Source organism: Gossypium raimondii, chromosome 6, assembly GCF_025698545.1.
Source record: "Gossypium raimondii isolate GPD5lz chromosome 6, ASM2569854v1, whole genome shotgun sequence".
Taxonomy (NCBI): Eukaryota; Viridiplantae; Streptophyta; class Magnoliopsida; order Malvales; family Malvaceae; genus Gossypium; species Gossypium raimondii.
Window position 1 is genome coordinate 23,067,178 of NC_068570.1, and position 11,321 is coordinate 23,078,498.

General features: G+C 35.5%; 1 protein-coding gene across 1 annotated transcript; it reads right to left on the reverse strand.

Annotated features, from left to right (window-relative positions):
• Positions 1-10,013: 10,013 nt before the first annotated feature.
• On the reverse strand, positions 10,014-11,096 carry LOC105771828 (uncharacterized). Its single transcript, XM_012593220.1, has 2 exons — positions 10,638-11,096; positions 10,014-10,523 (listed from the first exon to the last, which is right to left on the reverse strand). The coding sequence occupies exons 1-2, from the start codon at positions 11,094-11,096 to the stop codon at positions 10,014-10,016; spliced, it is 969 nt and encodes a 322-aa protein (XP_012448674.1).
• Positions 11,097-11,321: the final 225 nt, after the last annotated feature.

Consider the following 11,321-nt stretch of genomic DNA (forward strand, 5'->3'; position numbering starts at 1 on the left):
GGATGAATACGACAGCAACACCTGATAATTGACAAAATATGTTAATTTTGTTGTAATTTATTGTAATTTAAATAAACTTAAATATTAGTAATTGGATAAGAATAGGACTAAGTAGGTAGAATAAGATTAGTTTTCTTAAAATGTTTAGAATTAGGATATGTTTGTACCAAGCACCTTGAAATTCAATGAATAAGGCCAGAACAAGGCCAGTGTCGCAACACCAAGCCCAGGCTAAAAAAATTCCAAAACTCAGCTTGTGTCGTGACACTGGTGCCCCTATGTTGCAACATTGAAGACAATGACCCCAAATCTAAAATTTTCAAGATGTGTCACAACATTGAACCTCGACATCGCAACAACGGGACCAAGGGTGTTGTCACACAGAACCCCTATGTCGAAATATCGTTGCAAAAAATTATAGGGTTGACCTGAACCATTGCGCAATTCGTCGAGCTAAACCTTATTTCACCCGATTTTTAACCTAAAATACTACTTTGTAAACTAAAACACTCCTGCCACTAATCCTAATCTCCTTTTGACTCTAAAACATTCAAAACCTCTCAAGTTCTCCTAAACCCTTGTTTTTAACACTTCTACTTATTACTTATTTTCTTTTGCTGCTATTTTTCTTTTTCTTTTCTTTTGCTTCTGTTTTATACAGGTAAAAGCCCCACACCAACAACAAAGTTGCAACAAAGTCTCAAAAGGAATCACAAGCATTCGACAACACGAGGTTAATGGTTCCTTTTTCGACTTTTACTATTACACTAATTAAATTGAGAAACACATTGCTGATTATTTGGTTATCTAGTTAAGAATATTAGAAAAAGGCCTCCTAGTAAATGTAAAAGAACCAATGAACAAGAAACATTGATGGCCATAAATGTAACAACTTGTTTTGGAGTGGTGACAAAAATAGTAGTTTCAGGACCATAACTCTGAGGTGTCGGTCCGTAAATATTACTTATTAAATATTTATGAAGTCATTAGCTTCATATTAAAATTCAGTTAGGAGATTTTATCATTTGGATAGTTAATTAAGTAAAAAGGAATGGATCGTAAAAACTACAAAAGTTGAGTTTTATTAATTAAAAGGACTAAATGAATAATTGGACCAATGGGTGTTAAGTTAGTGAATTACAAGTGCCTATTATCCACGTGAATAAAGTGTATTTAAGCTTAATGTTAGGTTAATTAAAGTATAATTTAAAAAGTCTTAAAATTTACAATTAAACCAATGTATGTAAATTAAATTAAAGAAACAAAAGATGATATTTTTGCATCATATTCTTTACCTATATTCTCCACGGCCGAAACTAAGAAAAACTAGGGTTTTATTTTTTTTCAACATTAAAGCTTGAGTTGGTAAGTGAATTCTAGTTCGTTTTTAGTAACTTCTATGTTTTTGAGCTCGTATTAGCTTAACCTAGCTAACCCGAAGACCAATTTGTAAAACTATCTAATGCTTTGTATATTGCCATTGATGAGTTTGAGTTGTTCTTAGGGTTTTATATTAGATTATTCAGCGTGGTTGTGAAATATGACTATTTCGTAAAGTAGTTTTTGATGATTTTAATGTTAAAGGACTAAACTGTTAAAAGTGATAACTATGAGGATTCGATATGGATTAAAAACAAATAGGAGCTGTAGATAAGGTTTAATAGGTTCGATCAAGGTGGGTTTTTAATAAAAATGGTTAATTTACTAGTTTGGGGCTTATGGGCTAAATTGAATAAAAGTGAAATGTTGAGGGAAATTTTGTAAAAATGTCAAAAAGGACTTAATTGCATAAAATGACTTAATTTTGATGTTGAATTAGTTAATTGAATGAAATTATTATTCTAGATCAAGAACGTGTTGATAACCGAGAAAAAGACAAATTAGTTGAGTAGTCCCTATGCTTAAGTCGTTACTGCAAATCAGTCTGGTAAGTTCATTCGGTTTAATTTCTAAAAATGATGGGAGAGAATGATGACTGGAGTGTAAAACCCCTGACTACATCGCAGAAGGGCAAACGCCCTGGTCAGAGTAGTAATACGGGTGTAAATCACAGTGGTGCTAAAAATGACGGGAGAGAATGATGACTGGAGTGTAAAACCCCTGACTACATCGCAGAAGGGAAAACGCCGTGGTCAGAGTAGTAATACGGTGTAAATCGCAGTGGTGCTAAAGACACGACTACCATATTTGAGGTTAAAGTGTCTACACGAACTTATGCTATATGGGCTCGAAAGGAGGCTACCGCACCTGATGTTGTTACTAGTATATTTTATCTCTTTGATGTTATTGCATATGCTTTGATTGACCCTAGGTCGACTCATTCATACATTTGAACTGCATTGGCAACTGATAAAAATTTGTCTGTCGAGTCAACTGAGTTTGATGGTCAAGCTACAAATCTACTGGGTCAAAGTGTAATAGTTAACTTAATATGTCGTAAGTGCCCATTGAGAGTTCGGAGCTATGAATTTCCCGTCGATTTGATGCTACTACCCTTTCATGAATTTGATATAATCATGGGAATGGATTGGTTATCACTACAAGATGTTGTAGTAAACTGTAGAAAAAAATGGATTGATTTGAGATGCTAGTTAGGTGAATTGATTACAGTTGAGTCTGGCAAATTAAATAGTGTTACCAGAGTTGTTTCAACCATTTTTACACATAAAATGATTCGTAAGGGCTATGAGGCATTTCTAGCTTATATACTAGACACTCGGGATTTTGGGTCGAAGTTGGATCAGGTACCTATTTTTAATGAATTATAGATGTGTTTCCTGAAGAACTACTGAGATTGCCATCAGAGCGTGAAGTTGAATTTGTTATTGATTTGATACTAAAGACGACACCGATATCAATTCCACCGTATAGAATGGCATCGAATGAGTTGAAAGAACTCAAAGCACAGTTACAAGAATTGTTAGACAAAGGTTTTATTCGACTGAGTGTATCTCCTTGGGGTGCACCAGTACTATTCGTGAAGAAGCAAGACAGTTCATTGAGACCGTGTATAGACTATAGACAGTTGAACAAGGTGATGATAAAGAACAAATATCCTTTACCTTGTATTGATGAGTTGTTCGATCAATTGAAGGGTGCAACTATGTTTTCTAAGATAGATCTCAGATCGGGATATTACCAGATGCGGGTAAAATATTGTGATAAACCGAAGACTACCTTCCGAACTCGATACGGTCACTATGAATTTTTAGTGATACCTTTCGGATTAACTAATGCTCCTGCTACTTTCATGGATTTGATGTACTGGGTATTTCAACATCAATTGGATGGTTTTGTTGTTATGTTTGTTGGTGATATACTGATCTACTCCAAGACAGAGTTTGAGCATGCTCAGCATTTGAGAATCTTATTACAGATCCTACGTGAGATACAGTTGAATACAAAATTTAGCAAATGTGAGTTCTGGCTTTGGGAGGTTGGACTTCTTGGACACGTGGTTTATGTGGATGGGATACGTGTTGATCTGAGTAAGATTTTTTCTATTATTAGCTGGAAAGCTCCGAAGAATGTTTTAGAAGTATGAAGTTTCTGGGTATGGTAGGTTACTATTATCATTTTGTTAAAAACTTCTCTATAATAGCTTTACCGATGACCAAGTTATTATAGAAGAATGTTTAGTTTGTTTGGTCAGCGGAGTGCTAGCAAAGTTTTGATCAGTTAATAAGAATGTTGACAAAAGCTCTAGTACTGACACAACTCGAATCTGGGAAACAATTTGTTATTTATAGTGATGCATCACTTAGTGGATTGGGATGTGTGTTAATGTAAACTGGGAAAGCAATAACTTATGCTTCTCGTTAGTTAAAACCATATGAGAGGATTTATCCGACCCATGATCTGGGGTTAGTTGCCACTATTTTTGCTTTGAAGATTTGGCATCACTATCTCTATGGTGAAAAATGCCATATATTTACAGATCACAAAAGTTTGAAATATTTGATGACTCAAAAGGAATTGAATTTGAGACAGTGACGGTGGTTAGAATTACTAAAAGATTATGATCTCGTGATCGATTATCATCCTGGGAAGGCTAATGTTGTTGTAGACGCATTAAGTTGGAAATCATTATTTGCCTTGAGAGCATTGAATGCTCAATTGTCACTGGAGGGTGATGGTTCTGTTTTAGTATAATTAAGGACTAGATTGTTATTTCTTTAGCAGATTCGAGAACTACAAGTTGATGACCCGAAGTTGATAGCCAAATGAGAGCAGAGCCAGAATGATTCGACTACGGGACTTGCTGTAGGTGTTGATGGTACGATGTATTTTTGCAACAAGTTATGTGTTACGAATAATTTGAAGCTAAAATGATACATTTTATCAAAGGCTCATTGTAACACCCCTTACTCGAGACCGTTGCCTGAGTCGAGCTCGAGGCATTACTTCACTTAACTTAAAAATTCGGGGAATAAAATTTTACTTTTGAAATTAATTTCACTATTCACAACAAAGCTGTCCACCTGCACAGTAGTTACTAATTTAGTTATAACTCGAGCTACGAAATTTGAAATTTAAATCTGTAAATTTTCCCTGAAACTAGACTCATATGTATTCTTACCATAAATTTTTCAGAATTTTTGGTTTAGCCAATTAGTACAGTTTATTAGTTAAAGTCTCCCCTATTTCACCACTCGACTATCCTGACCTCTTGTCACTAAAAATAAGCTTTCTCATTTTAGGATTTTGATATGGTGTTTTCACTTATTTCTATAGAAAATATACTCAATAAGGAATCTAGACATATAAACTAAAACTCATAACCATTTTTGTACAATTTTTAATGATTTTATAAGGACTCTAAAAATAGTCCTGACCCTGTCTCACTGAAATTCACATATCTTAAAATATAAAATTCATTTTGCTACACCATTATTTTTATATGAAAGTAGACTCAATAATATTTAATTATATATATCATTCACCTTCTAATTCATTTTATACTATCCTAGGTGATTTTTCAAAGTCCCGTCACTGTTGCTGCTTGAAATCTGTTTCTTTGCAAATTTTACTCTTTCATGATTTCTATGCATGATTTATCACCTAAACATTTGTAACAACAACCACCTTCATACTTAGCCATTTTAACAACCATTCATCATCAAATACTTACATATCATTCTTTAGAAAAATCATAAATACGAACATTCAAAATAACTAAGTCCCTATACATGCCATAACCCAAACATGGTTCATCATAAAAAACCGAGTTGTTGTCGTTGATAGTGTGGGCGATCTCCGACGTCTTTAAGTTCCCGAAAGTAGCTTTAAAATACTATAAGAGAAAGAAAAATAAAAGAAGTAAGCATAAAGCTTAGTAAGTTTACTAGAAAATAAATAACAACATTTAACACAAATAATTAAACTCAAATGTCAGGATCTCTAGTTTACTCTTTATTTAATCTCGTTCTCGTTCTCTTGCTGGTTTACGTAATTAACTCATGATCGTAACTTATTCTTATCTTGCTGAAACATTGAGTATCAATTGATAATATAGTAAGTTCCTAACTCTTATAACTCATCTGAGCTTGCCATTTATGCTTTTAAATGAACTTTCATTAACATGATTCATTTACTAGCCCGTTGAGCCATGTTGGAATAATAAGGATACTTGGGTCTTTTCTGATAATAACATGCCAAAGCCATGTCCCAGACATGGTCTTACATGGGATGTTCTCATATCGGTGCCCATGCAATGTCCCAGACATGGTCTTACGGGGGACCTCTCATCTTTATGCCAACGCCATGTCCCAGACATGGTCTTACATGGGACCTCTCATCTCGGTGCCAACGCCATGTCCCAGGTATGATCTTACATGGGACCTCTCATCTCGGTGCCAACGCCATGTCCCTGACTGGTCTTACATGGGACCTCTTTACCCAAATGTCATGACATTTGTATCCGATACATTCCTCATGTTTCAACGGGGCTTTTTAACACCGATTCTCTGTCATCTCATACTTGAGTCAACATTAAATAAATTCTTAATATAAATGCATAATTGCTGTAAAATAACAATGTTAATAATAATTATTGAAATATTGTATTTATTTACTATAAACTTACCTCGGTACAAAATATAGCCAAATTTACCAACTTAGCTTTCAACTTTATTCTTTCCTTTGTCTAACCTCAAGTTTCGTTCTTCTTGATCTAAAATAGAAAATTTAACTCATTTAATACTCACATTTATCAAAACAGCCCTCGACTCTAACTTTGGCAAAATTATGATTTTGCCCCTAAACTTTTACATAATTACGCTTTTGCCCTAAAGTTCGGAAATTAAACTTCAACTCATATTCTTATGTTATATAACATGCTGAAAATTTTTTCTCTTCTATGACAACATCAAATTCTCACTCTAACACTTACTTATGTACATTAGAGATTTTTACCGATTTTGTCAACTTACTCGTTTTCGCTTAAAATCGGCTAGCAAAAGTTGTTTAACATAATTTATAGCTTCATATTCTATCACAAAACATCAAAATAAACACTTTTCACCTATGGGTATTTTTCCAAATATAAACCCTAGGTTAAATTATTGCTAGAATAAGCTAAATTAAGTTATCGGGATCTCAAAAACGTAAAGAGCATTAAAAACGGGGCTTGGGATCACTTACTATGGAGCTTGGAAGCTTGGAAACCCTAACTATGGCTTCTAACCTTGCTAAATTAGACCTAATGAAGAAGATGATCAAAAATTGGCTTTTAATTCATTTTAATAACTAAATGACTAAAATGCCCTTCATGAGAAATTTTGGAAACATGCCTAACCATGTCCATTTTTGTCCACCAACTTAAAAAATGGTCTAATTACCATATGAAGACCTCCAATTTAAAATTTCATAACAATTTGACACCTCTAACATATAGAACTCAACTTTTGCACTTTTTACAATTTAGTCTTTTTAACTAAATTGAGTGCCCAAATGTCAAAATTTTTGAACGAAATTTTCATGTAATCTTTCAATGAAATTGTAGGCCATAGAAATATAATAAAAATAAAATTTTCCTCATCAGATTTGTGGTCCTGAAACCAATGTTTTGATAACCTTAAATTTGGGCGATTACACCCATAGTAGTACATACTCTATTCATCCGGGTAGTATTAAGATGTATAATGACCTGAAAAGAATGTATTGGTGGCCAGGTATGAAACGTGAGATTTCTAAATTTGGAACTAAATGTCTGGTTTGCCAATAGGTGGAAGCTGAACACCAAGTATCGTTAGGATTATTACAGCCTGTCATGATTCTGAGTGGAAATGGGAACGAGTTACAATAGATTTTGTTTCAGGATTACCTGTGACACCGAGGAATAAAGACTTGATTTGGGTTATTGTTGATTGATTGAATAAATCGACTCATTTCATTGCAATCCATACTGATTATTTGCTTGAAAAGGTAACAGAGATATATGTGTCAGAGATTGTTAGATTGACCCAAATAGCATCTTTCTTGCTTGGTGTCAACGCTAAACCAGATACAAAATCCATTGTAACTTCGTCCCATTTCCATTCAGGTATCATTATCGGTTGAAGCAATCCAGAAGGTACCTGATGCTCGGCTTTTACTTGCTAACATATTAAACACTTTGAAACAAAGTCAGAAATGTCTCGTTTCATATCGCGCCACCAATAGTGCTGTTTTAAATCATTATACATTTTTGTGCTACCCGGTGAATAGAAAACCGACTACTGTGAGCTTCATTCAAAATCATCTGAATTAATTATGAATTTTTTCGGAACACATAATCGGTTTCTGAACCTCAAGCAATCTTTAGTATCAACTAGAAACTCTGAATCAACGTTTAAGTCACACTGAGCCAGTTTTGCAATTAATTCCTTATCAGCTTTCTGAGCTTCACAAATCTGTTGAACAAATAGTGGTTTAGCTTTCAACTCAGCTATTATCGTACGATCATCAGACATAGCTAATTGAGTGTTCAATGCACGCAAAGCAAACAGTGATTTTCGACTTAAAGCATCAACAACAACATTAGCTTTTCCTGGATGATAATCAATCACGAGGTCATAATCCTTAAGCAATTCTAACCATCGACGCTGTCTCAGATTCATGTCTTTCTGTGTCATCAAGTATTTCAAACTTTTATGATCGGAGTAAATATGAATTTCTCACCGAACAAATAATGGCGTCATATCCTCAAAGCAAATACAATAGCCGCCAACTCCAAATCATGTGTCGGATAATTCTTTTTGTACAGTTTCAGTTGTATTGAAGCATAAGCTATGACCTGACCTTCTTGTATTAATACACAACCCAGACCATTCAAAGATGCATCACTATAAATAACAAATTCTTTCCCCGACTCTGGCTGAATTAATACTGGAGCTTCAGTCAATAAGGCTTTCAACTGGTCGAAACTTTTTTGACATTTTTCGGACCACTCAAATTTAACATCTTTCTGCAAAAATTCGTCATCGGAGTCACAATCATAGAAAAACCCTTTACAAATCTTCTATAGTAACCAGCTAATCCCAAAAAACTTCGAACTTTAGAGACATTTCTCGGAGGTTTCTAATCAAGTATAGCTAAAACTTTACTCTGATCAAGCCTAATACCAGATGCTGATACAACATGACCCAGGAAATTGACTTCACGTAACCAAAACTCACATTTACTGAACTTTGCATATAACTGTTTATCTCATAAAATCTGTAACACAAGTCTCAAATGCTCGGCGTGCTCAGTCTCATCACGGGAGTAAATCAAAATGTCATCAATGAATACTACCACGAACCGATCCAAATATTGTCTAAAGATTCGATTCATCAAATCCATGAAAACTGCAGCTGCAATAGTAAGTCCAAAAGGCATGACTAGAAACTCGCAATATCCATATCTCATTCTGAAAGAAGTCTTTGACACATCAGAGTCTTTAACTCGCAACTGGTAATAACCTGACCTCAAATCTATCTTTGAAAACACAGTGGTCCCTTTCAACTGATCAAACAAATCATCAATATGTGGCAATGGATACTTATTCTTTATGGCCACCTTATTGAGCTATCTGTAGTCGATACACATTCTCATTGTTCCATCTTTCTTCTTCACAAACAAAACTAGTGCTCCCCAAGGAGAAAAACTATGTCGCGCGAAACCCTTATCTGTCAATTCTTGAAACTGAACTTTCAATTCCTTTAATTCTATAGGTGCCATTCTATACGAAGCTATGAATATCGGAGTCGTCCCTGGTACCAACTCAATTCCAAACTCTACTTCTCTAATCGGCGGCAACCCTGACAATTCTCCAAGAAACACATCCAAATATTCATACACAACTGGTATTGATTCAATCTTCTTGTCAGTCACTTTACTATCAATCACATATGAAAAGTAAGCTTGGCAGCCCTTTCTCACATGCTTCTGAGCTAACATCGAATATATCACAGCTGGTAAACCATTCAAATAATTTGATTCAACCCGAATAATCTTATTATTCTGACATCTCAAATCAATAGTCTTCTTTTTACAATTTACCACAGCATCATGTAAAGTCAACCAATCCATACCCAGAATAATATCAAACTCATTGAATAGCAGCAACATCAAATCAGCCGGAAAACATGAATCTCGAATCATCAACGGACAATTCTTACACACTTTGTCAACCAAAACACACCGGGATAGGGGGTTTGATACTCTAATAACAAACTCAGTAGACTCAACAGGCAGAGTCTTACTGGATACTAAAGTCTCACACACATATGAATAAGTTGAACTAGGATCAATTAATGCAATAACATTAGTATCATAAAGAGTGAAAGTACCAGTAATGATATATGGGGAAGAAGCCTCCTCACGAGCGCGGATGGCATATGCTCTGGCAGGTGCACGAGCCTCAGATCGAACTACTATGTCTCTTGTCCCTCTCTGACTACTACTTACATTGCGTGCATGTCTGGGTGGTCTACCTCGCACTAATACATTACTCGGTCTGGTACTCTGAACAGTGATTTGCTCAGCCATTATCACTCTCGAATAAAATGATCCTTTGATCCACACTTAAAACAAGACCGATCATGCAATCTGCAATCTCTAGGATACCATTTACCACAATGCTTGCACTCTGATATATTTTGTTGAACATTACCAACACTAGCACCTGAAGTAGCTCGTGAACTCAGAAGAGGTCGATCTGGATCCCGTCTAGAAAACCCTAGAGTAGCTTTAGATCGACTGTGATCTTCTCTAAGTTTCTTTGAAGTCGACTGAAATGGTTTATTGAATGTTCTTTTACGAGAATCTCTAGCTTCAAAGTCAGCCTTCCTCTTCTCTTTCCCGAGTTCTTCGGCTTTGCAAGCTCGTTCAACAAGTACCACAAACTCTTTTATCTCAAGTATACCAACTAACAATTTAATGTCTTCATTCAGCCCGTCTTCAAATCTCTTACACATAACAGCTTCAGTCGACACACACTCTCGGGCATATATGCTAAGTCGCACAAATTCCCGCTCATATTCAGTAACAGTCATACGACCCTGTTTAAGTTTAAGAAATTCTTTACGTTTCTGATCAATGAATCTCTGACTGATATATTTATTGCGGAACTCCGTCTGAAATAATTCCTAGGTAACACGATTTCTCGGTACTACAGACACTAGAGTATTCCACCAATGATAAGCAGAGTCACGTAACAAGGATATAACATATTTCAAACATTCTTCGGGTGTACATGTCAGTCCTTCAAATACACGGATAGTGTTATAAAGCCAAAATTCAGCCCTCTCAGCATCATCATTAACTGTAGCCCTGAACTCTTCAGCCCCGTATTTTCTAATTTTATCAACAGGAGGTCTACTTAACCTCATCGGATCAACTATCAGAGGTATCACTGGTATCGGGGACGAATTATTCTGAGATGGAGGTTGTTGCACAGCCGAATTGGTTCGGATATATTGCGTAAACCAATCATTCATCATTTGGTAAAAGGCTTGCTTTGCCTCCCCCTTTTGGCTACTCGAGGTAGGCCGGGAATCAATTGGTACTTCCCCTTGAACAGGAGCAGGCGCTATACTTTCAATGTCATCAGCTACAGCTCGATCGGGATCCATTACTAAATGAAAACATATTTCAGATATCAGAAGTCATCACACTATCAGAATATAAAATACGGCATGTACAGCTAGACTCACACGCGCTACGTTAGTCCTAGAACCGACTAAACTGTAGCTCTGATACCAATAAAATATAACACCCCTAACCCGTATTCGTCACCAAATTAGGGTTAGGAGGCATTACTAAGAATAACACAACTCAGAGCAGACATTCATTAAAGT

Bases quoted from the DNA above. Each gene is read 5' to 3' on its own strand.
- LOC105771828 (XM_012593220.1), bottom strand. From the start codon at position 11,096: ATGGATCCCGATCGAGCTGTAGCTGATGACATTGAAAGTATAGCGCCT. The intron at 10,524-10,637 runs GTAGTACCGAGA...AAACTTAAACAG, and splicing joins GGTGGAATACTCTAGTGTCT to GGTCGTATGACTGTTACTGA.